A 27,400-nucleotide genomic window follows, 5' to 3' on the forward strand; every position below is an offset into this window, starting at 1 on the left:
GAAACAAACCAGATTTTGAAATTTGTTGTAATATGTGAATGATGTCCCCCAAAAGTTTTTTTTTTCTGTTCTTTGATCTACATTGTACTGTACATGTATGTGATTTTGATAATTTCTCTGTTCTTCAATCTCTGTGATACTGATAAAATGTACAAGTTGAAAGAAACAAGTGCCTCCACATAAAACATTGACTGATTACCTTCTGTTTTATCTATTTTGTCCAAGTGCAAACAAATTGTCACAATCTAACCTGTCTTAGCGACCACCTGTCTATAGTGGCCACCTGCTGTATATGGACACTAGAAACAATTCCCTCTGAGAGAAAAAGTATGTTAAGCCGTTGAAGACAAATCCCGAGAATACTTGGGCAGGTGTCTATGCAAAATGCGTATGATAGCAAAATTAGTCCATCCTCAATGGGTAAAGAACCTGTCTATAGCGGACACCTGTCTGTAATGACCCCTTTTTTTGCCTCCCTTGGTAGGCTGCTATAGACGGGTTTGACTGTATTCTGGCATTTCAGATTATACAAATTTGAACTTGCACTACCAACTGTAATCTTTAACAAGAGTGCTTGAATTTGTGATCTAGAACCATATTGATGGAATGAGAAAGAAGTTACATGTATCATCTCTTTTAAAGAGAAATATAAACAGTTTTCCGATTGAATATCATAACACAATGTCTAAGGTACAATGTACCATTATGATAATATGAATTGCATGATTATGTAGTTATGCTGTATGGCTGCCAATACTTTCCCTAGTTGTTAATGCAATTGTATTGGTTGATTAATACCTTTGATGAATTGCTAATACTGACAGCAAGTAGTATACTACAATGCACCAATATACGCCAAGGGCATAACTTTTATAGCTTGATTCTGGACATTTGTGTACAGTGGAACTACATTTGTAGAAAATAGTTCAGAAGGATTGAGAAATAGAGTATTTTGCAGTTATTCATGTAGCTGGAGAAACTAATCAGTTTTTAAGAATTAATAAGGATCATGTAAAAAAACGAACAAACATAGGCTACCATCTCTTAGTAGGATTAAGAGATAATTCATTGTAGATGTACAGTACGTGTAGTGTATACTCCCCATCTTGATGTGTGCAGAGATTTTAATTAGTCTATTCATATCATATACCCCTTTCGTAAACTCACCCTCCAATTATCCGCCTAAGAATAATGCGGACATTTCAATAAAAAATGCGTTCACAAACTCTGAAAATTATCCGCATTATTTTTGCGAGCGCCCGTCCTGAAAAAGGCGGATAATCGTCATGGTGACTGCACACGTCCCTCCTGCGGGAAAGACAGGTGATGTTTGACCGCACCCCAGCAATTATCCGCGTTATTTGGGTTTGCGTTCATAAACTCCAAATCTGGTACCGATGCTGCTATTACATGTATGTGGATAATAGAAGGGTCGAAAAAAAGCGGATTATTCTCCCCCCCCCCTGCTCCGATTTTACGACCAAATGATGCGGATATTATCCGCATTATTGAGTTTATGAAAGGGGTAATAGATTGGTTTATGGGATGCATAATCATGAGTACTATTGACATATGCCTCATTGTCAAAGATGGAAGAACAAAGTGCTCACTAAAGCTAGAAAATACATCTTCACTTCATGTGTTTAAATGGTGCTTGTAGTTCTCATTTCACAATTTGTAGTTCCCAGTGCCATCCGTGGTATTGTGCATAAATTCATACCAGTAGAAATGCATATTTTACAGCTCCAGCTGTTGCTTGTTTCAGCAAAAACCAGGCACTGAATTCATTGCCATCATTTCGCCCTGAAGGTTATAACAGAGCATTTTCTCTATGATTGATGAGTGCACATGAAACAAATATGTGGTAGAGTTTCAGTGATAGAGCTTCATATGTGAATAAAAGGGTATCATCCCAATTTATAAACCCATTATCTGCCTGGCCCTTAGCTTTTCTACTTGCCAAACTTACTCATCAGCATCCAGCAACTGATCTATAATACCTTCTTGACCTACAAGTTGGAGATTAGCCCACTAAGAGGTACTGTAGTAATGTGCCTTAAGTCCAACAGGAAGGTCACAGTGACTCAATAGTTATTAGAAGATTACTTTGTCATGTACATGTACATGTACATGTAGGTAATCCCTATTCTTTGACCAGTTCGTTTCTAGACATCTGAGACTGCATTCGCATGCATTGAGAGTACGTACAGCACGTTGAAATACGATTATAATGACGCATCACTTACAGTCATGATTCAAATTACGCATTTTTTGCCGTGCGAATGCAAACTGGAATCGTGGAGGACGATTTGCATTGTAATTCCAGTTGTGTTTCAGTGACGGTCTGATTGTGTTTTCAAATCACGATTCGCCAGAATTACGAAACAAACTGATTGTGTGTATGGATCAACCTCCAGTCATGTTTTTAGGGGCTGAGCTTATACAGTGAACTTTTAACCACTTCTGCAGAAAAACTGTGCTGCTCAAATGCTCACTAAGCTACTAAAAATACCTGTGTGATCACATGTCCCACTGAAGTACACTACAGGAGAGTCAAGCGAATTTGATGATTGGTCGAACAGCAAAGCAGTCAAAGTGTACGCTACTAATACTGCTCTAGAATGATTGATGGAAACTCAGAGAGAAGTCACACCTTTCCTCCATGCTCTGAAATTCAAAACACCAGAGTCTGTTAAGCCTTCCTCACCCATGTGAACAGACGATTATTTGAATCCTAATTGCAGTCATATTTGTAATTTAGCATTATAATTACATTTCTCTATCAGTGTGAAAATGATTTGAGCCAGGTCAAAAAAAAAAGAAAAGAAAAGGAGAAAAGCAAGGTAAAGGGTTAAAGGTCAATAGTTATTGACAGGTGATCCAGGGCAAGGTTCATGGACTGTTGGGAGAGGTTGTCAGTACTTTGAAGTAGTGACATAAAAGCCAAGGATCGTCTCAAGAGGTTTTCTTTCTTCTTGTTGTCATGAGTTCAGCAAAGTTTAATTTACCAAAACAGCTGTGTAGGGTGAGATGGATGCCAATGGATTGCATGTGTGAACAAAAGTCATCAATGTCTGGTGCAGTCTGAGTCATAAAATTGTGCCTTGCACTTGTGCCCTTCTTGTTCTAAAGAGGCTACAGTCCCAATAAGTCATATAGATTGCTCCCCCCCCCCCCCCACCTCCTATCCTTTTATGACTGTGGCAGTAGTATAAGTGGCATGTTGTCATGGCATGGCAGGGTGACAATATCAGTCGAAGGCAATCATGACTGATGACACACAGAGATTTACCTTGCAGGAAATCTGTGCTGTACCTGTGAGAGTGCGGGTGTCCTCCGAGGACTCCTCTTGAGAGAGTTACAGTACTCTGCTCCCGTGATGTGACAGGCACCCTTCTCCCTGCCTTTGCTATTAAATCTCATCGCCATGGTGTCTGTAGCTGCGTTTACTGTAAAAGGAGGAATGTTCGCGTGCATTTTAATTTTGTGAATTTCACGAGAGCCAAGATTCGTGAAATTGAAAGGCACGTGAAAGTTCTTGTCTATATATGCATTGAATGTTAAAGACAACTCGCGAAAATTTCATGCTGCGAAAAAGGCCGTCGGCTCCAATACGCGAAAATTTCATGCTGCAAAAATATTGTTGTACAGTATCTAACTTGAGAGAGGGAATTGCGTTTCAAAACATGTTTGAATCGTGTTTGCAAACGTGGTTTGAAACATAATTCTCGGGGTGCAGCATTTATCTAACCATCATACAATCACGATTTGAGTGTTGTCGCTGCGCAGCTGCTTTGCGCCATTCGACCTGGGAAGTAAAGGTCAGCTGCGTACCAGCAAACATGCCTCATCAGTCACGCACAAGTAAAGGGTAGAGAACACACCCGGAAACAGCTGGGATTTCACCTTGAGATAAACGCTGTTCAAAACGGCATTGAAAGGTGATTGTGGTCTCAATCGCATTTCAAAGACGTTTCAAATTAGTGTTTCTAACCGCATTTGAAAACACGGTTGTATTAATTTTATCTAACCACTGAAAATGCCTCAAACACGTTTAGGATCGTGATTCTGCCTCAGAAAATTGTTAGATAAACGCGCCAAAATCTCGTCGGTGCGGTGTTGTAATGGTGCACTTCATATTGCCAGAGAATGGGGAAAAGGGGAGAAGAGAAGTTTTTTTTTTTGGGGGGGGGGGAATGGGAGGGGAAATCAGGGACAAGCATTTAATGAAAAGTAAGAGTGAGGTATTTGAGCTCTAAAGAAGTGATCTTGATTTAAACAACAGTCAGAGTGAAGATGATGATGACTAAGGTATTTATGATGTTGATGATTTTGATAGTGATGATTATAGTGGTTAATGGTAACATTCACATAGAGATATTGTACTTGAAATTATATCTTATCAATGATGTAGACTATATGCTAATGATGGTAAAAATGTGATGCAATATGAATGTTTCAGAAAAGATGTAATGATGTACGCACAAGTGTGATTATACCATGATGATAACAATGGTTGTAGGATAAGAAATTGTGCTGATAGTTGATATGCCATCTTTTAATATCTTCAAAAATTCATAACTTTTGAACTGATTGTTTACTTTTCAGTTAACTTTACTCATGTGTTTTACTAATATTTCTCATGCCACATAACATATTTGGGGCTGTAAGATATCTTGAAACGAACCATTTCTGTGACTGACTCCACTTTTTCTGAACAGCTTGATTTGGTATTTATAGAAAAAAAGAAAGAAAGTAAATACAACGATGCAATTCCCCTCACAAATCCCATCATCCCTTAAGTCTGCTGGATGTGAAAAACATCTCGATTATAATCTCGTTTGCGAAACACGTTCCAAAGTCACATTTGCTGCAAGGAGTTGTATTGACAAAGGAAAGACTCCCCATGCAGAGTGCAAAAACTGCAAATGACGTTGCCTAGTAACAGCGTGCCACGAACTCCGTGAACTGTCCATCAATCCAGCACTTCTCAACATGCGTTCATGCACAAAATATGCTTGTACATCCATAATATGCAATACAGACACAATGGATGATGTACGCCTGCATGTTAAAGCGTACTTCTTGTATTTAAGTTATGAATTTTTGAAGTTTCTGCTCAGTCACGGCTGGATAAGAAGACTACTATAGCCTGTGATGTCATATGTGTACAACAATATAAAGAAAGTATAAAGAAAATTCAAGATATTCTTACTTTTCTCACATAACAAAAGAACACTCGACTTCTCTCTTTCAGAAGTCAGGGGGAATAATATTACCCCTAACATATGTCAGTAACAAGTCGAAGAAATATGCACTTTATCCAAAAAGTCAAGTTTTGTGAAATTCTCTTGTTATTAGGTGATCCGAGTATCCTCTCGGATCACCTTCTGTATCTGTACGGATTCTTTGTTTTTCTTCTTCTTCTTCTTTATTTCTCCTCAAAAGTTGTGCAGAGGTTAGCTCAGAAAGTCCGCTGCCTGTCAATTTCAAAATTATATCATGTATGCATCATGTCCCAAAGACGGCAAATCTAATGTATCATTGTGATCAGTCGACCGTGACGTCACTATGACGTCATTATATGAAAACACATTCTCAATCATATCTCATTAATGAAATAGAATTTTTCAATGAAATTTACGTCACATATATTTAAAGTTATGCGCATTCTACTCATGTTCTCAAAATTCATATTTTCTCTTAAAACGTGCGCGTACGCGCGCGTTGAAATATTTGTATGCTCCAATCGAGCTCAAAATTTTTTTGCACACGTTTCAGACCATTTGGAGCATTTTTTGAAAAATTGAAAAAATCGGACGGACGCGTACGCGCGCGCGCATATACGCACGCACAGCTCATATGCAATTGAAATTTCCAGTTTTTTCACTTTGATCGCATGTCTGAAATGTCAAGGAATATTTATACCACGTTTCAAGTCAATCCGACTCAATATGACGTCATACGGGGCCGTCAAAGTTGAAATTCCGCGCGCGCGTCAATGGCGATATACAGTGCAACTATGCCAAAAAACTGCCAATTTTAAATCCGATTTTACTCGTCAGGATGGACGGTGACCCCCCATTTTCTTTACATATATTGAAAGCTGATGAGTTGTACATGTTATTTCATGGGTAGGCAATGCTGACAAAATGATTAAAAGATATCAAATTTCTTAATAAAGTAAAAAAAGTAAATTTTCAAAATGACGTCATCAAATTACAAGTTTACTCGAGCGTATCTCACTTATCCTTTGCCAATTTTCTCCCATATTTCAGTATGTTGTAGCTTATGAAATGTTCTTTCATTAATGTAAAAACAACATTTTGATTAGATGACGTCATCGCCTCGTAAAAATGGATTGAATATATCCTTGTAGAATTTGACCAGTTTACGTGTTATCTCTATGGGAGAGCAGTTTTTCTGGCAGTGAAAATTGACATGACTCTCTTTTTCGAGCAGTAGCTCACTTTTGCTTCGGTGAATTTTTCCCAGATTTTAGTATGTTGTAGCTGAGACTTTGGGCTATCGTAAGTGTGCCCTTCATTTTTTCATACGACGTCGGCATCACGTCGAAAAACTTGGTTGAAAATGGCACGTGGCTTCGATGCAGCGTCATTTTGCTTAATACACAGGGCCTATGGAGCATGAAATAGGTCATTGCATAGCGCATCCGACTCGTAATCCTAAGGTCCCTGGTTCGAGGCTCACCCCTGCCAATATTTTTTTTTCATTTTTTTAAACACTTTTTTTCTTCTTTTTCTTTAGTTAGTCTTAATCTCCCTTCCTAACTTTCCTATCTTTTTCTGATTTTTTTATGCTTCTCCTTCAAATTTCTATAAAATAACATATTTTTTTCTTTATTTTTCTTTCTTTCTACTACTTTCTGTGCAATAGATGAACAACAACAATGGCTATCAATCCCATATTTTGCACATGTTTAGTTCATGTCACGTACATTATTTCATAAAATAACAACTACTTGATCAGACACCATCTTGGGTATGTAAATTAGGGTCAAAGGTCATAAATGTTTCATCCTGTATCTTGGTGAATACATGTCCTATCTTTCCCATATTTTGCACACACAAAGACCATGTAACAAGGATCATTTCACAAAATAACCACTTTTTGCTCAGACGCCATCTTGGGTGTGCAAAGTGAGGTCAAAGGTCATATGTACTTCTTTCTGTATTTTCGTTATGACGTGTTATCTCTATGGGAGGGATTTTTTTTTAATGTGAAAATCGACATGCTTTTCTTTATCGAGCACTAGCTCTCACTTACCCTTCGGTGAATTTCTCCCAGATTTTATGTTGTACCTAAGACTTTGCATTTTGCATCTTGGTGAATACCTGTCCTATCTTTGCCATATTTTGCACACGAATATAGACGATGTCGCAAGAATCATTTCACAAAATAACCACTTTTTCCTCAGATGCCATCTTGGGAGTGTAAAGGTGGGTCAAAGGTCATATGTATTCGTTGCTGTATCTTCGTTATTCAGTGTATACAGAATTGGTACCAAAGATGGCAGATATGACTCCCTTTTCTAAATGAGAATCCAAACCTCACACGGACAATGTCTCTAAACACAGATGAAACTTGTATTGTCATGCCTATTACGATCAGGACTCGAATCATTGATTAAAAAAAAAATCGGATCACCTTAATTTGTCAGTGATGACAAATTACAATCTCTAGTTTTCCTGATATCGTTGTACGCATGTGACATCATACACTGTAGTAGTCTCCTCATCCAGCAGTGATTACGCAGGTACTTTAAAAATTCACAACCTTTGAACGGATTGTCAGATTTTCCCCAAACTTTCACTGATGCCTTCAACTAATATTGTTGCATTTCTTCAATCCACATTTGTAGGAAGGTGAACTTTTCCTTTAATGCAATTTTACATATCAGCAGAGCAAAACTGGGTTCTGTGTCATCAGCAAACCAGTTCCAAAGTCGAGCTATCCGGAGTACCACCATTTACTTCACACATGTACCAAAAATTTAGCAAAACTCTTTGTAGAGACAGTTCTGATGATGCGAAAAAAGCGGTTATGGAAACTCCTTTGCCTTCAGATGCAAAGTCTACCTTCATAAGGATCATTGCACTCATTTCCTTGTTTTATCTCACACATGATATGTTCTTGTTTTGGTGTTTTGTTTTGTTTTGTTTTGTTTGTATGTGTGTGTGTGTGTGTTTTGGGGGGTCGGATCATTTGGAAAGGCTCCAAATTTCATACAGTTAACTGTATCTGTAGCCTCAAAATCAACACACACAGTCTTGTTGTTTGGTGTACCCTACAGGTTTTGTAGAAGAATGCCAAGCAAATGAAATTAAAAATGATATAAAGTTTTGGTACCTCAAAAGTTTTCCTGAGTTTCCTCGTCTTAGTTTGTGTTTCAGGTTAAAGTACCTTTCATATAACTAACACTGTGAGACTTACTCGCCCCAAAGTGCTCTCATGTCTTAGTAATCATCCAATAATGGTTTCGTACCAGAGCAGAGCATGATTACCAGGACATGAGAGCACTTTGGGGCGAGTAAGTCTCACATTGTTAATAGTTATATGAAAGGTACTTTAACCTGTAACACAAACTAAGACAAGGAAATTCAGGGAAACTTTTGAGGTACCAAAACTTTATGTTATCTTTAAGCTGAACTTATGGAAAGAGTGTGTGTGTGAAATCAAAAACCTCTGGGGCTGTTAGCGCTACAGTTGTAGTCAACAGTCAAACGGGTCACATGTAGCCTTTTCCTTTGTCAGGGATGTACATTATACAGCCTGTATATCACGTTTCATGCCCCTGTGCTGACTATTGTTGTAAATTGATACAACCATGTAGACCTATGCTTCATTTTTCTCACGCAGAAGCCAGCACTGACACATGATGAGAATGAATGACACTTATCAACAGGAAATGAATGTGTACAATGTGTATAATGGCGATACAGATACAGGACATGTATATTGATAAATGTTCTTGATTAGTAGCTTATCAATGAAATCACATTATGTGACCAAATAGAAACTTACTATTGGTAGCACATACTAGTAGCATGTACAAGTGTACAGCCAAACATTCTAGCTATGCTGTGTATATTATATTCCTTTATTCTGCAGATACATATATTATGATACACAGAAAATGAACTAGAGCATGATGCAAAACCATTATAGTGAACCTTTTTTGTACAAAGACAAAGCCAGTCAGGTGAAAAGTAGAGTAAAGAGAAAGGAAGGTAATTGCCATTTGCTATAAAATAGAAGAAAGGAAAATACAATTCTTAATGCACACTTTGTAGGGGAAGCACATTATACTGTATTTCCCCTCGTTTATTTCCTCTTTTCATTTTTGTTTTGATGGTAGCATGAAAAAAAAACCCCAAAAAACAAAAGAAGAAAGTATGCCTTCTTGCAAATTTGTCAAGCAAATTTGCAAGAAGTTCTCATACTTCCAATACTTAGGATGCATAATCTTGCCATGACCAGCAAGGCATGGATGAGTTCGGTGTAGAAACCGTGATTTGTCTGGTTTACGTCAACTGTTAAATCTGCTCTGATGAATACCAATGAATCTCTTTATATAGCATCATGAGTAAATATCAGCCACTCTTTTTAGACCACTGTATGGGACTATGATGCATATCATATTTAAAAACTGTAATTAGTACACCCCTCCCCCAGGGGTGTTATGTCATTATGAAATTAGAAGTTGCGGGGAAAAGTCGTCACCGTCACCATGGCAACGCAACCACTTTGTTTGACCCTCCACATTTTTAGTAACTACTCAAAATTTTCAGACGTTCTTTATGCCCAAGTATGACATCACAAATTGCCATTAGTCTTCTTATCCATTAATGGTGCTACTGAAACTCTTAAACTTCCATTACTTTTGAATGGATTGTGTGATTTTCATCTAACTTCGCTGATATGTATTCTAATAAGATTTCTGCTTTCACTCAATCCACATACATGTACATGTTTCAGTCTCTTTCAGTATTCAGTATACAAAATCACTGGCAATTTGCATTAAATTAGATATACTGAGTATGATTGGGAGAAACAAAAATGCAGTTGATTTGTGCCCTGTACTATAGCTATTCACTATCATTACTTGCTTTTGGCAATATTTTTTGTTTTCTGTTTATTGCAGGCATACACCCCCCCCCAACTGTACCCATGTGAGCTCTTGACCTGTAGTAACTTTATAGCCTACAACATACAGTGTAACAGGATAAATTGTGGCACCTGTATATTAAAACCTGCTTATTATCAACTGAAACCCAAGTCTGTAAACCCAAAGTACTGCTTGGGGATTTAAGCTCCTGTAACTGTGTGGAATGTATACATATTGTAGCATATTATGCCTTTGTAATTCTTACAGTAGTGTTTAATGGATATCATTATAGTATATGTTTAATCCATGGCTTTAATTCTTCAAGTCAATTTCAGAATTATAGTAAATGGTTCTATTGAAGGGAACATAAACCTTATTAATGACACCAATTGACATCTTAACCCTTAATTATATTCGTTGATGAACCAAGAAATTAAAAGTTTTGTTTAATCGGAGACCAAACTGATAAAATCATGGTTCTAAATTAAGTGATAACTGTTGTGTGTAGAATATAAATGAAGCATTTGTTTTGACATGTTTGTCTGTTATTTTTCTTCCAAACACAAATTTAGATAAAAAATCTTGAGATTTTTTGCCTTGAGTATGCACATGCATGTACAGTGTACTCACCATGGTGCAAACTACATTGCATTGCACAATTCTTCAAATAATAGCGATAATACTGAAAAAAAATGCAAGATTTCTTGGGATTTGGATTCCCATGCTGATTGCGCTGTTCAGTGGGATTCTTACTGTATGCCCACAAGGTAAATATCTCAAGATTTAGATTGCCATGCTAATTTGGAGATTTGTATCCTGCCAATTTGCTTCAGCGTGAATCTTGCTGATAGCTAGCGATATCTGTTCAGGAATATGGTAGCCATCATGTCTTGCCTACATATGTAAATTGTAAACAGTATATTGTATCCAGGTTGGAACAGAATTACAGCAATTAGTTTTACAAATATTTTCCATTTGAAAGCGATCATGATTACGAATTTGATGCTCCCAATACCTGTTAATATTGATCATTTCTCAAAGTGCACGTATGACAGCTGCTCTAAGGTGACTTGTCAGATCAGCTTTGATCAGCTGTTAGTACCTGAAGAGAGTTTACTGAGAAAGTGGTATTGAATTAAACTTGTGAAATCAAGGAATTGCAGGTGACAAACTTTGATTGAACTCCTGCAGATATTCCGAAATAAATGTTTCCTTTTTTTTTCTGTTATGGAGTAGTTGGAGATAACACATTGGCTATTGATTTCTCCAAGTAATCTTGATTCTGTGTCTGTAAAATTGACACTTTCGTTCTTCATTGCTTACATGAGAATGCATATTGGACTTTTATTTGTTTCAGATGTTTGTCATGACAATTGTCATGACAACTGAAATAGCTGAGGGGAAATGATATACATACAGTTCTGCTGTGAAATGACTGTAGAAAATGAGCTTGGTCTATTCATGTGCTAATTAAAATGGATTGTATCAATTTAGGGCAATGTTCAATACTGTAGATGTTGATAGTTCAATTCCTTCTTGTATACAGCACAATGACTTGCGTACATTGAGCCCATACATCCATGTGAGCACAATGTTATCTTGCTATATTGATAGATACTTATTTATTTGAGTAATATTTTGATAATGTGATAAGACGTAAGAGTGTTTGCATTGTGTGTGGTTTCTCCCCACCACATACAAGTACACACAAGTAGAATGATTTCAAAAATTTAAAATTTACGTACACATTATGAACTTAAGGTTCTAATGAACTGCGTCTTTTCCTTTTCACATTCCAGCTTGGTTGATGACCGGTGCGTGGTGCAGCCAGAAGCAGGGGACTTGTCAAACCCTCCTAAAAAATTCCGAGGTAAGCTGTTAACATCATAAACTGGTTGTTAAACTTGATTATGGTCATCTTCTCTCCATCTTTCCATCCATCTATCTATTAGATATCTACTGTCTATCTATATCTGCCTGTCTATCTATCTATCTGTCTATCTTTCCATTTATCTATCTATCCATCTATCTATCTGTCTGTCTATCTATCTATCTGTCTGTCTGTCTATCTATCTATCCATCTATCTATCTATCTATCTTTTTATCTGTCTATCTATCTATCTATCTATCTATCTATGTATTTATCTGTCTGTCTATCTTTCTATCTATCTGTCTATCTATCTATCTGTCTATCTCAACTATCTGTTTACCTATCTGTCTATCTATCTATAATATATCTGTTTATCCATCTATTTATATATCTGTCTATCTGTCTATTTATCTCTCCATCTATCCATCCATCTGTCTATCTTTCTATCTATCAATCCACCTACCTCTCCATCTATCTATCTATCTATCTATCTATCTATCTATATGTATGTTTATCTTTCTATCTACCTGCTATCTAACTGTATTTTTGTATATCTACAAGGTAAATGCAATGTACAGTTTACATGTTCAAAGTGTATCTACCTACTTGCCTGTCTTTTTATTGTGTATTTATTTATCTATTTTTTTGCCTGTCCGTTTGTCCATTTACCTCTATCTATATCTACACTGTTGTATCTAAATGAGCTGAGGATGTATACCGCCAAACTTTGCTCCTCATAGTACGAGGTGTCGGCACATTCGTGAAAAGAAAAACTACAAAAATCAACTCAGCCTTACGAACTGGAATCATTATGTAATTAACTCTACAGTTTACGGGGGGGGGGGGGGGGGGGGGGGGGGGGGAGGGGGGGCAGTGTATCTTGGTATCGGTGTGTTAAAAGAAGACAAATGGATGGATAGCTCACTTTGCTGAGAGTAAACTTTGTAGTGTAATGTTGAGGGTATATATCACAGATGGGAAGTTTGTGGGCAGGCAAGTGTTGGATGCGACAGCGGATCTCGTGAGTTCCTGAGTAAACACCAGCTGTGCACACACACTCATTTTACATGGACCATTGATGATTGCTTAATGTGTCGCACATTGATGATATTTGTATAGGCCAGCATCATGACAATGTTTGAATATGTTAAATTCTCAGGCAATAGATGCTGCAACATGGTAGCGGATGAGTTGTAGTTAGCAGTTTGGGTCTCATTTGTCCAGTTTCCCAAATTACACATACAATAGGGGAAACCTACTTACTGTTGAAGATCAAGTTTTTGAAAGCTTCTCTCTATAAAGTCCTTTGTATTTTTCTTCTGCCATTAGTACAATAATGTGATGCTGTACATAATTGAAAAGATCAAGAGATTCATCGGTGTCAGTTAAAGTTTGGTGAAAGAAAATGCTAAATCTTCTCTTGATTTCAAAGATTGTGTGTTGATCTTCAATAGCGAAAGAGGAGATGGTGCAAAGACATAGGCTAGAGGCATGGGTAGTATTGTGAACATTCTGGCAGAGGCATGCTAATTTGGACAGTTAAGAAGGGAAGGTTTTCTCATACATGATGTTGATTTATGAAATGTAGAATGTTAGAAAAACACATCACAGAAATGCATGGAATGTTGGGACAATCCATTCAAAATCTACAAATTTTGAAAGATGCGATTTGTAAATTTTCCATGTGCCATCCCCTGTAGATTTGAACTCTGCAGCAAGCTATTGTGTCAGAATAGTACTACAATATTAACCCGTTCCATGTGGGAACATGGTGGCATCTGTAGTAAATCAGTGGGGGTTTCAAAATTTAGTATGGAATGGGTTAAGGAGGTTTAAAAGGAATTTGTAGAACTTTTCTTTTGTTATGGAAGTACACATTGCCTGCACTTCTTACCAAGACATGTACAGACAAGTATCGTTTACCATGCTCTCAGAAAGAGCTTGGTCAAGTCCTCCCGTAGATGGGATTGCTGTCAAATAGACAGCAATACCTATTTAGACAGGGCAACACATGGAATAAAAAACTCTCAAAATTCATATCATATGAATGAGCTGTCCCATTTTCTTCATAGCTCCTACTGTGTGATTTAGTATGCTTTCTGCACTTATTTGATTCACTTCTAACATGTTTTGGGAAATATTCCCTTTAACCCATTGAGGACGAGTCCCAAGCATACTCGGGCAAGTGTCTATTGGAAATGCGTGTTGTAGCAAAATTAGTCTGTCCTCAAGGGGTTTAAAAAAAGAGAAAACTGTCTATGAAGTATTCATTGGTGTTTGTTTTTCATTCTGTCTAATTTATGGTATTTGGTAAACAGACTGCCTCTTCAAGATCTGTCCTATGAACCGGTACACGGCGCAAAAGCAGTTCTGGAAGTCCGCCAAGCCAAACATCTCGAGTGCCACGGATGCCTTCTTGCTCAAGAAATTACAGGTACGCAACCTCAAGAAACTTGGGAGGGGAAAGATGACATCCATTTGTTCTTGAACTGAAATCTTTTCCATATTCAAGTTGACTGTAAAGATATACAGTGCACTTTCGTCATATCGAACATGATCCCCAGAACCTTGTTATAACAGGAGTTACCTGTATTGAACTCAAAGAAACGGAATGATAGTTGTTCATATTATAAGCTTGAACTAACTTGAGAGAATTCTGGACTGATGGGACCGAAATCTCAAACATACTTTCAGTCACATCCATTGTTCAGGTTTAGTCCATTGACTAAAGCAAGCACAGAATAGGTGTACCTTTCACTGCACATATATCAACCTGTGGCTAATACTGTAAAACATGATATATTCGAGTCATGAAATTTTCGTGAATTGGATCCGAAGGCCTTTTCGCGGCATGAAATTTTCACGAATTGCCACTGGCATTCAATGCATATGGTGTAGACAAGAACTTTCCTGTGCGTTTTAATTTTGTGAATCTTGGCTCTCGCGAAATTAGCGAAATTAAAATGTCGTATGCGAACATTTCTCGATTCACAGTATTGGATGTCTGTTGGCACATGCAATCTCTCTCATGCACGTTTATGCAGAAAAAAAAAAAATTGCACAATTCATGGGCTAAATTTAAGCTACCTTTATGACTTTGGGCCTTGAATTTCACTTGCTTTTCCGTCCAAGCATTAATATTTGGTGCAATCACATGGAATTCAATGAGTGAATGATGGCATGACATCAAAACTCTTGGCAAATGCACAGCATGTAGAAATTGGGTATTTTTTCAGTAATTCAGTAACTACATTTCCCTGTCACCTCAAATAGTCATTAATGCATTGCCATTCAAAGACAGCCATACTTTTGATGCAGTGGCACTAAAATTGACTGAAGCAGCAATTGTACTTAAGAGCTCATCCTCAAACAGTTCAGCCTCAATCCCCTTTGCATAGATTTCTGACTGCATTTTACTGTAAAAGTAGAAATTTTCGCGCATTTCGCGCAACGAGAAGCTAGCGCGAAAATAAAAGCACGCGAATATTTTTGCATGCCGTATGTTCCAGTACTTGATGTCTTGATTCCGCGGAATTAAAAACACGCAAAAGTCTTCTGACACGGCCAAGCGCGAAAAATTAGTCGCGCGAAAATATCCACTTTTACAGTAATAGTATTTCTGTCTCCCCCCCTCCCCCATGCCTGGATTGATGGTTATCTTTCTCGCTTTCTTTATTGCTGCCACACACATACTGTACATGTACACACACAAACACACACTCTCTATCTTATCTGTATAAGTCTCAGTATGTAATTGAAGAACTTATATATATGTAATTGAAGAACTTATATATATGTCATTTCTGAAAGACGCTATCTGGAAGCTGGAGAATCAATGGAAAGAAGTGTGGACCCTCTGAATAGGTACCAGCCAACTAGAGGATATTAAATTCTGTCTTTTCATAGTCCAGAATATACTTCCATCTCCTCCCATTGATTCTATTTCCCTGAATGTCCAGCTTCTGTGAGCCATACTATAACAATCAGTGAAATTGGTATCATCCTTGAATTGGTAGGCAATAAAAAGTCAGATTGGTTATTGTCATTTTTTCTCTCTCCTCATAAATATCCCTTTTAGCCTCAAAGAGTTAGGCAGGTAAGAAGGGGGGAGGGGGAAGGAACACACCAACATATTATGTGTAAGGATGACGATGTCTACTGTGCTTTCAATTCCATGTGGGGGGGGGGGGGGGGGATGAAGAAAGTCCAAGAAAACAGAGAAGAAAGTAAAAAGCATCGAAATGATTGAAAGTTAACTGCCTGAAATTCCATGGTTGGGGTGTAAACAAGATAGTAAACTGGAGTCTCTCTTGGCTCTTAGGCTTGCTGAGGAGAGAGAGAGAGAGAGAATGAAAAGGGGCATGAATGATATAGGACCTATACTGGGGAAAAAGGATGAATGAGATGTTGTGGAGTACTGCAAGCATTTGACAGAATGAAATGCCATTTTATGGCAACAGTGTATTTCTTATTTTGTGTCGTTTGTAAAGCTGAGTGGTATGCTCAAGCAAATGCCTGTTCTCTGTCAGTGGATTGTATGGACTAGCAGATTGAAGCCAAATTTTGTATAAAATATGTGCAGATGGTGATACAGAAATACATTGTACAGTGTAATTACAAGTTGAGGTAAAGGCTGATACATTAACTTCTTAATTGGGACGAGGGAGGGGTTGTTAGGGAAATATTTTTTTTTTCTATGTCCAATTCTTACTACATATGAGAATGAAAGTCACATTTTCACACATAATTATATTTGTTCCAAATATTCTGTAACATTTTATGTTTCTAATGGTAAAATCCTGGCATATCAAAAAAAAAAAACTGGACACACCGGCTTAAAGCTGCAAGATTTGCCATGGGATCATATGTCGTCAAGAAAAGTGCATTATGCGTAACATTATCTGTGTCTAAGGAGTTTCTAGATGATCTTTATTCAATGTAAAAAAAAACCCATCATATATTTATACCACAGAGAGCTGGGTGAGATTGATGTATGACAAATATTTACCTACCAATACTAAACCCATGTCAGTCTTGCCTGCAAGGCCTATATAAAATGAAAAGAAATACAGCTGTAACTGTAACCCAAGGTGATGATCCCACCCTTTAAGGTTTCACATCTGTAAGTGATTTTCTGGTAGGCATGTGTGTTTTATAAGTTTGTTTTTGTTTGCAAAGCTGACGGTACACAGATTTAATGTGTTTCATACGTTGCAGACAGATTAACATCATGTTGTATGGCACCCCTGAAATTTTTAGGTTTTAGCTCAATCTCTGCTTAGATGTTCTTAAAAGCTGATTATGTTTTTTAGTCCTGAAGAAATAACAGGTGTAGAGTATCTTACAAATGCCAAAATAAATGGTAGTCCCTGAAGTAAGTATTAAAGAAAAGCATGCCCAGGCCCCTTGTGGTTGAATTTGAAAACAAATTTGTATTCATAAAAGACAGTTGACTGGTTCCTGTAAGCTGGCATTCCATGTTTTGAAGAATATTATCCCCATTCGATATCATGAGGCCCTTTCAAACACATCTGAAGTAGCAGTTTTCAGAAATGATTTTTGAAGGGAATGCAAAGAACAATAATTAATATTAAATGGGTTAGTCAAATACCGGTTAGTGATTGGCTAAACACAGTCACGTGATGGAGGCACATTGGTTATGTTCGCCCATGGGCAGAACATTTTTGTAATGTTTTCCCATCGTAACAAATGACAAACGATACCAAACGATTGAGCAATCGTATTTTTCACGCAATCAATGGGATAAATTTGCCTATTCCATACGATGTGAAAAAGCAGATTTGACTAACCTATATTATATAATTCAGGTGATGACTTTTGTTGTCGGGAACATGTACCAAACGTTCCACCCGAAGGGTTTGAAATGCTATTGAGGGAGGTTATAAGTATTATAACCTCCCTCAATAGCATTTCAAACCCTTCGGGTGGAACATTCGGTATGTTCCCTCCCCCACCAGTCATCATCTATATATTGTGAGTGTCATAAAACAAAAAAAAAACAAAAAAAAAAAACAACTGGAGGGATCTGCATAACTACCGTAAAGTTCCGTGTATAAGACGCACTATTTTTTACTCAGAAAACATTGAAAATCGGGGGTGCGTCGTATACACGGGTACAGTCGAATCACGGAAAAAAATCCGTCATGTACACCCAATTTTATAAGGCCAACTTGGGGCCATGTATGCCCATCGACGTTTGGAAGGTAAGCAATCACTAAAACTTACGGATAAATGAGCGATCTTTCAATCGGGACACACACAAAAGCTGCAAATACGAGATAAAATTACGATCGGCCTTGTGCAGTAACGATGTATCTATCTGGCCATAGACAACAGCTGTAACAGCACTGCTGTATGCTACCGATGTCAGTCTACCAAGCTACCAACAGCCAACCTAGTAGCTGGAATACGCGATGTACAGGTATCATTACTAAATTACCAATACCGTAAACTTATCAATGTACTAGTATCAATATGGCCATAGACAAAAGCTGTAAAATACGGAGTAGGATCGACACTGTCACCGTAAATATGAACGATGTGTGAAGCATGCATGCCTATATCCGTGTCGTTCGTTTGCTCTTCATTTCACGAGGCCAGCTAGGATAGCATAGCTACACTGTAGCTAGCTAGCTAGCTAGCAAGCCTTTGGCAAAGGCAGCAGCTGCTGCAGAGCTATTGAGAGGCTTTTGCAAAGGACTCGCGTGCACACAGCGATCGGATCGTAACGCGCTTGCCCGTTGCGCGCTGTGTGTGCAAGTCCATTGCTCTCTGTGTGCGTGTGCTGAAATTATAGCGAGCTGCCTTTTGCAAAAGGCTAGCACTGTGCATACAAGCATGGTACAAGAGACACACATGTTACTGGTAATCCCTCCGGGCAAAACAACAGTGAGTGTAATTACCGTACGCACCGTACGTCTCGCCGTATGATCCCTCTGCTACACTTGTTGATGTTTTTCTTATTTTTCGTAATGAACCTTCCAGTCTGACATGCGTCAATACGCGAGACGCCCTCTGCCATGTATGACAGCAAAGATCGTACTGTACACTCACGAGTACGATGTGCATGACACATGTACCATGTTTGAAAGGCGAAACAATAGCAAGTGAGTACCGAGACAAGTCTCGCATTTTGCGTCTTCCATATTTTGCCGATGTCCGATGAATACCATTAAAAGAAAGTATAAAAGGAAACGAAAAATAGAGCAAATACATGCTGCATTTCTAGGGAAATTTTGTGCTGAAAAAATATGTATGACACACGCAATATTTGCGTGGAAATTTTCTTTTTTTTTTTTTTTAAATTTTAGGTCCGAAAGTAGGGGTGCGTCTTATACACGGGTGCGTCTTATACACGGAACTTTACGGTATGCAAAAGTCAGTCCATCTTCATTTTTGTTTTGTATGTAAACTCAGGGGATAATTGCCTTGCCTATTGTGTGTAATGAATGAAATAGCAAACATTTTAATCCCAAAATCCATTTCACTGCACTATGCTTGTGGTACATGTAAGGTTTCCTGGGATCATGCTTTGATCATTATTAAAGCATGGGCAGTTCAGAGATATACAGTGATATGTACATTTATAGAATTCATCACTTGCAGTGGAATGGGTTGTTTTGGCCATGTGTGAATGACAGTGGATGTAATCGATTGCTGCTTGATTCTTTTGCATAAAGGTACCCATATACAACAGTGGTTGTACGCATCGGTTCTAAGTGACAGTGACGGGGCTGGGAAGGTTTCATCACATTTGAACGTGTGAGACCTTTAACTGTGCACAAAGTGTCATGTGATTGCTCTGCTCATTCCACTTTAATTCACTTTTTATCCCAGGCTTTGTAATCGATGTCCCCACACTGTTTGTGTCAATACTTCTCTGTTTGTAATCCGCAGGTTGATATGCTACCGAATTGGTCTCGAAAATGAGCAAATAATTGCCCGTGCCCACGCATTCATCATTGTTGTAGTGTTAAGGGGGCAACAGGTCAGATATTGCAACTGAACAAATCAAAAATATACGGCACGGCCCCTCGTCACGCCGAGGCGAGTTGATCGTCCCATGCTCTGCTTGAAGTGGATGGGTTATGGCAGTTTGTTTAACCAACTGAGCATTGGTTGTGTGCTCTGGTAATCTATAGGGTAGTATTGGATATCACTGATTGACATGTTCATAATCAGTCACGTGGCTGCAGGCATGAGGAAGGAGAAGTTAGTATTGATGACTGAAAAGGTTTGGAAAGGTACAGAGTTTGAAAAATGCACAGAATACAGTAGATAATTCTAATAACAAAATTGTTCTTGGTATTTTGTTGGGGGTGTGTAGATCTGTTTTATTCAAAATTAACAACTGTTTTTTTTGGGGGTATTAGTATAATTGGTAACATATTTTCAAATAATTGGTCAATGAATATGACCCCTTATGCAATATACCTATCTGCAGAAGTATACACGAACAATAAGATAATAAATATTAGATGAACCCAAATTTCAAATCATTTCCATTTTGTAATGCAAGAGAGCATACTGATTAACAAGTGGCTGCTACTACACATAGTATGTACATGAATCAAACTATTGTTTGAATCAAGAACATTTGCTGTCATGGTAGATTGACAGCAAAGACAAACTGTGCAAGGTGCTACATCAGCACTTGCCCGATTGGCCGGGGCAAGTGAAAATCATATTCAGGCAAGTGTTTTTGAAAAATGAGAACAAATGCTTGACGGAATTTGGCAAGCAAAAAGTTTTGAGGCCACCTTTTCCACTTATTCTCCCAACAAGCCTACAAAGTCAACCATACAAAAGCCCAAAGATAATGCGCTTTATTTCTATTTCAGCAACTTTCCGACATTTACGTGAAGAAGCCCCATTGCAATGCAATGGCTACACTTGATAGAATCAAGTTTGTAATTTCATCTTGTTTAGGCATGCAAATCAGTGTGTACTGTTTATTCAAATGATTGTGATTTATAAAGCCCTTGAGTAACGCCTGATTTTCTTTTCTATATTATTTCCTTTTGTTCTGGACTTTCTTTTCGGGCAAGTAAAATTAATTTCTGGGCAAGTGTTTTGCAGTAAAGTTGAAAATCTGCTTGCCTGACCGGGGAAGTGCTAAAATAAAGTTATGTAGCACCCTGCAGTTGTGACAGTGCTTCATCTTCTTTTCTGTCATGCATTGAGGATGTGTACATCATTAATTTAAGAATTGCCAAGAAAAACACTGAGGCTGGAGTGTAATTACTTCCATTATGACTAATTGCTTATTTATACTATTTTTTGCTGTATTATTCTTCCTGTCTGTGGCGATGCAGAGTGTCATACTATCTTTCAGAGTTAAAGTGAAATCTATAGGGCTTTTTACACTTGTGTTTCTTAACCCCGGACTTTCTCTGACCCAGGACTATCGTTAGTCCCGTACCAATTTTTTCAGCTTTTTACACTCGCCAATTAGTCCCGTACTATCTCTTGTCCGGGGCTAAGGAGAAAACTGACCTTTTTACACTCGTATTTCTTAGCCCCGGACTTTCCAAACCACATGAATATTCATAATTACGATGTGTACTGTACACGTACACGCACGCACCGGCAGCACTTGATTACCTCGTTTCTGATTGGTCAGTGAGGGTCGGACTTCGTCTCCGTCGCTTAGCCCAGGATTATTTTTTCGTTCTGTTTACACTCACTTGCTTGGCACCGCAATTGCGGTGCTAACCCCTGCTATTTTGCAGGGCCAGATAGTACCGTACTATCGGTGGGGCTAGCCCACTTTGGCAAAAACGAGTGTAAACAGAAAGTGGGCTAAGGATAGTCCCGTACCAACGGTGGGGCTAAGGCCCCCCCTTAGCCCCACCGTTGGTCCGGGGCTAAGCAAAAATTTACAAGTGTAAAAAGCCCTTATGAAGTAATGTATTAGTTCAAGAAACTTGTTTGACAGTATGGAGTTCAAGAAACCTCTTTGACAAAACACTTGTGGTGGTTGTTTTTTTAATCCCTTTTTACGCCTTCCAGCACGCAGCAGAGTTGGAGAAGAAGCAGAACGAGTCCGAGAACAAGAAGCTCCTGGGTAGCGTCATCCAATATGGCAGCGTTATTCAGGTGAGTGCATTTGAGCCTCTGGATTGAGGATTTGCATTTTCAGGCTTGTTGTGGTAAGCGCAGGCTTTGACACGCATTGAAAGCGAGCAGCGATCTTTGGCAGGCCTTCTCAATTTCCTCCAATATTTGTGAGAAGAGGACATTAGGTGCAGCGGAAACTTTGTTTAAAGGGGTCTGAGGCATAGCTTACTCTGTCCTCTGGTTGTAGAGAAACAGATTTCTTTCAATTCTTTTTTTAATCGCTTGTATGTAATGATATACCAAAATGAATAATGTAGTGAAGAAAATTTTCTGTCTCTCCAGTTTCTTTGTTCTAAATATTTCCTTATAGCATTGTTTTACCTCAAGCTGCCCTTGAAAATACAAAAAGCTTGGTGGAATGAATGAGTTCTCAGAATTATGTCACATTTTTCTTCAAACACCTGAGGAAATTTTCAATGTAAGTTTTGAAAGGGATACTCCCTATAGATGAAGGTAACATGGCCACCACATTAGGAACGTTGTGATGTTTCTGTGACATTGTGACAGCCTGTTATCTTAAAGTCATAGTCAGGGCCAGCGGAGCATTTTCAAAAGTGTGTGTGTGTGGGGGGGGGGGGGGGGGGGGCACTTCTGGGTTTCATGAGCTAACAAGCAAAAAAAAAAAGAAAAAAAAAGAGGTCGTCAGCTCATCTCTCCCCTTTCACTTCCGGGTTTCTTCAGCTGACAAGCAAGAAAAAAAAAAAGGTCCTCGGCTCATCTCTCCCCTTCCGTACTTCCGGGTTAAAAAAAGTGTGGGGGGGGGGGCCCAAAGTGATGACACCTTATGTATTCCTTTGTATGGTGCACAAAAAAGTGTGTGTGGGGGGGGGGGGGGGCAGCCCCCCTGGCACCCCCGGTTCCGCCGGCCATGGTACTGTAGACCATTTGTTCAGGGCATTTTCAGATAATGATAATATTTTGCCAGGGTTTACTTCCGTTTCTGTTGTAGCAAACCCTTCGGTATATATGCTGGCACACAATGTTCAACTTGCAAAACATGTTCGCTTCGGTACACTAAGATCCGCATTGCTTCCTGGGAAAGTAATACTGCTGTCATATGAATAACATAAGTTGAGAAGATGTCCTTCAACTCTGCTAGACTGAGACTGTCCATTGTTTGCCATCTCAAATAGCTACGCGTCAAGTTCACCCGCCATGTCCCGAAAACAGCATTTCTATGTTTCTATGCTGTATCTTATCATTTTTTATATTATGTTTTTAATACAAAACTTTACTGTAGTGATTGACTGAAAGAGCTTCACTTAAATATAATGTATTTTAAACTTTGTCATAGTGTTGGCCTTTTTTGACACTTGATGGTAAGGTTTTGGTTTAATAAGAACTATGGGCCTTGGTGCCTAGAAAAGTACTATTCATTTCTTGGCTGTGCCCTCAGTGAATGATACAATTTTTAGACACCTCTACCTGCAGTTTTAACCAAAAACTCGGCAAAGTATATAGTATAATATTACTATTCTTTGTTGTTTCATAAGGTACCATGAAGCATTTTCTTTAATTTGAGCTCTTGTACGTTTAAGTAATTGTTCTGTTTGCTTATAAATAGAATTCTCAAAAGCCTCAAACTCCTCTTTAAATGTTATGAGTGAGTTTTGAATTGGTAACACATCTTAAGGATCAGTGTCCTATTTTCCCTCTTTTTTCTGTTTCTGGTTTTATTCAAACTTTTAATGCATTTAACCAGTCCGCTCTTCCTGAAATAATTGACCAATATGCAGTGAATTCAGAGTTGCCAGTTTAAAGGGACTGTACAGTACTGGTTTAGGTGGGGATTCAGGTTTATAACATTCCTAAGTGAGATAATGAGAAACCTCTTATGAAATATGAAAGAGCATGTAATTTTAAGAAGGATTCAACGTTTATTTGATGAAAATTGGTTTTCAAATTGCTGAGATATTCAAAAAAATTGATGATAATAAAAGGCGACAGGCCACGCCTTTTATTAGAATCTCTTTGTTTCACCTTGTTTTTGGATATCTCAGCCATTTCAAAACAGATTTTCATCAAATAAACTTTTGATACCCCTTAGAATTGCATGCTCTTTGACATCTGGTTTCTGAATATTTCACAAAACGTTGAAAGCTAAATCCTCACCTCAGCCAGAACTGTACACACCCTTTAAATACGGAGCAAGATGATATCTGCAGCAAAATATCCCAGGACTCCATGGATCAAATCCCAGAAATATTTAGTTGCCAAGTGTTGTTGGTCATCTGAATGAATAATCAATTATCAGAATTTTTTCAATGTTTGTACCTCACAAAATGAATGAAGAAAAAAACCCCCCACACACCAGAAAATTAGTAAGATTTGCAAAAATCAGAGGTCTAATTCAATAGAGCCTTTCTCTACTCTCAAATTCATTTATTGCCGAAAATGCCAGTTCTTCAGCAGTTGACTGTGATTTTGATAATCAAGAAGTGAGTGTGTACTGGAAATCTGAGGCGTGCTACTTATTTTGTGAGATGCCTTTAATAGATATATCGATAGAGCAGCCATCAATCGAAATATTGTCCGCCCACCTCTAATTAAAGTACGGAGTGGCTCACATACAATGTGTGCAATTAGTAACATATTAAGCAATTAATGTTAATTAATGACAAACAGAGATCTGCTGTCAGTGCAGTGAAAATTACTTTGTGGTCTTTCTCTATCTAACATGGGTTCATGCCCGTCTGAGCTTCCATAAAATTGCCACTTTAAAATGACAAAAATATATGAATATAAAAATGAATCAATGGTGAGAATGGCGATATTTGCGTCTGAATGATGGATTGTGCACATCCCCTCTATATCCTAGATTATGAAGACCACTACAGCAGAGAATTATGGCAAAACCTAACTGAAGACCATGTTAATCATGACCCTTGATGAGAATATGCGTGTGGAGATGTTGTGATGAATTGTGGTCATGGAATTTCTTATCGTGTTTTGTGCTCTACATGCTTTTTGGTTGGAGTTTGTTTTGTTGTGTTTTAGCATGTCCTTCTTTCACTTTCAGTGTGATATATGTGGGAGAGAGTTCTAAGTCTAGTTTTAGGGATTGGCTTTGTAGGATGATGTTGATGATGATGGTGGTGTTGATGGTGGTGATGATGATGGTGATGATGGTGATGATGGTGATGGTGATGATGGTGATGATGGTGATGATGATGGTGATGGTGGTAAAGGTAGTGATGGTGATGATGGTGATAATGGTGATGATGGTGATGATGGTGATGATGGTGGTGATGGTGGTGATGATGATGGTGATGATGATGATGACGATGACGACAATGATGATGATGATGATGACGATGATGACGACGATGATGATGATGACCAACAGCATTTACATCAGCATTATATCTATTAAAAGAACATTCAAAGGTGCTCGGCTCCCACAAGATGTCACAAACAGTGTGATATTTACAGAGTTGCTGGAAAAGATTCAAGAGTTGTAGGCCCTTGGTTCAGATTAGAAGTTGTCAAAAGGTTGTTAGTAGTTTCAAACTTAGACTTGAAGGGAGTTTTACAGATGTGGAGCAAAGACCAAAGACGCAGAGAAATAGGGGAAACAAAGCTAGTCAGTGCAGTACATTGTATCTTGTACATGGGGAGAACACTCAATCACAGGCATTAGATGGACTTGGAAAGGCAAAGCAGCAGATTAGGTGCATGTGTAGCACTTTGTATTCGACCAAGGAGGTACTGCTCGCATAGTACCTCCATAGTGTGGCACTGAACCTAAAAACTGATATGTGCCCAACCTCAAACCCAGTGGTCAAACTGTTGTGTCAAACTTGAAACCACTACACTCATTCACTCTCTCTCTCTCTCTCGTTTTCTCTTGTCCACTCCAACCAGCTGCTCCACCTCAAGAGTAACAAGTTCCTGACGGTCAACAAGCGACTGCCCGCCCTGCTGGAGAAGAATGCCATGAGGGTGACGCTGGATGCCAATGGCAACGAGGGGTCGTGGCTCTATATTGTGCCTTTCTACAAACTCAGGTCCCAGGGTGACAATGTGAGTACTAGTACCAAAGGGATCGTATGGTATACAAATGATGCACAGGACAGAGTGGATTGTTGAGAATTGGATGGGCGAGTTTAATTTTGGAACTGTTGAAACCCGCGAGCGCAGTGAGTGGGTTTTAGACTGTTCCAAAGTTAAACGAGAGCATCCAATTCTCCCTGATCCACAAAATTGGCCTGTGCATCATTTGTTTTAATATAAAATGGACCCGTAAATTCATGAAATACAACCATTTTCCCCATCATGCATCCAGTATGCCTACAACACTATACAAGACTTGAACCACCCATTCAGATTTGACTGGATGCATGGTTCAGTGTGGATCAGTACAAATCAATGCATGATGATTGACCAATCAGGTTGCAGAGATTCTAAAGCCCATTTTATAATTCTGGTTGAAACCTAACTTTAGGTTTCTAACATTTTTTTGTAAGATAATGAGAAACCTCTTATGAAATATGAAAGAGCATGTAATTCCTTGAGGGATTCAACGCTTATTTGATGAAAATTGATTTTGATATGGCTGAGATTTCCAAAACAGAGTGATCAAAATAAAAGGGTGGAACCCACCTTTTATTAGGATCGCTTTGTTTTCCTTAGTATTTGGATGTCTCAGCCATTCCAACACCGATTTTGATCAGATAAACGTTGAATTCTTCTTGAAGTAGTATGCTCTGCATTAAAGTGGTGTCTTGGTATCCCACAAAAAATTATAAGCCCAAACCTCATATCCACCAATACTATACCACCCCTTTTAAACCTGTCAAGTTCGATGTACTGTGCATTTGGTACATTACACATTGCTTTTATCACAAATTTCGTGAGTAGACTGATATTAAAGCCAGAGATTATTAAGCAGATTTCATTTTGTTTGTCTAGGGAGATGAATTGAAGAACACTAGACTGATAATGTATTCATTTGCTAAAATATTGTCTCCTGCAAGACAAAGGCACAGAGTGTTGTCTCAAAGTGTGAAAATCAGTGACTTTTCTCAAAAAAAGGGTGGTACATGTACATTGTATTTATTTTGTTATTCTGTTAATGTGGATATTGACAGCAAGTTTAACCACATGTGAAATTGACTTACAACTCTTATTGGCACATAATCATGGCATGCAGTTTGTTCTTATGCAGTATATGCTCTTTCACTTCTTTCACTTCTTTCTTTCTTCTCCTTTTATTTCCTCTCGTTGTCTTCTTTCTTTTCTGTTGTATTTCTGCAATTCCT

At 38.3% G+C, this 27,400-nt stretch overlaps 1 protein-coding gene across 1 annotated transcript in view; it reads left to right on the forward strand.

Moving 5' to 3' along the window:
• Positions 1 to 27,400, forward strand: part of LOC139742940 (inositol 1,4,5-trisphosphate receptor-like) — a 146,872-nt gene that overhangs the window by 7,031 nt on the left and 112,441 nt on the right. Inside the window, exons 2-5 of the mRNA XM_071653448.1 lie at positions 11,929 to 11,999; positions 14,318 to 14,433; positions 22,032 to 22,118; positions 26,004 to 26,162. Of these exons, the coding sequence (XP_071509549.1) occupies positions 11,929 to 11,999; positions 14,318 to 14,433; positions 22,032 to 22,118; positions 26,004 to 26,162 (433 nt within the window). The remainder of the gene's footprint in view (positions 1 to 11,928; positions 12,000 to 14,317; positions 14,434 to 22,031; positions 22,119 to 26,003; positions 26,163 to 27,400) is intronic.

Source organism: Diadema antillarum, unplaced genomic scaffold (genome assembly GCF_040938485.1).
Source record: "Diadema antillarum isolate AM-2024a unplaced genomic scaffold, OU_Dant_1.0 seq00001039_RagTag, whole genome shotgun sequence".
NCBI classification, from domain to species: Eukaryota; Metazoa; Echinodermata; class Echinoidea; order Diadematoida; family Diadematidae; genus Diadema; species Diadema antillarum.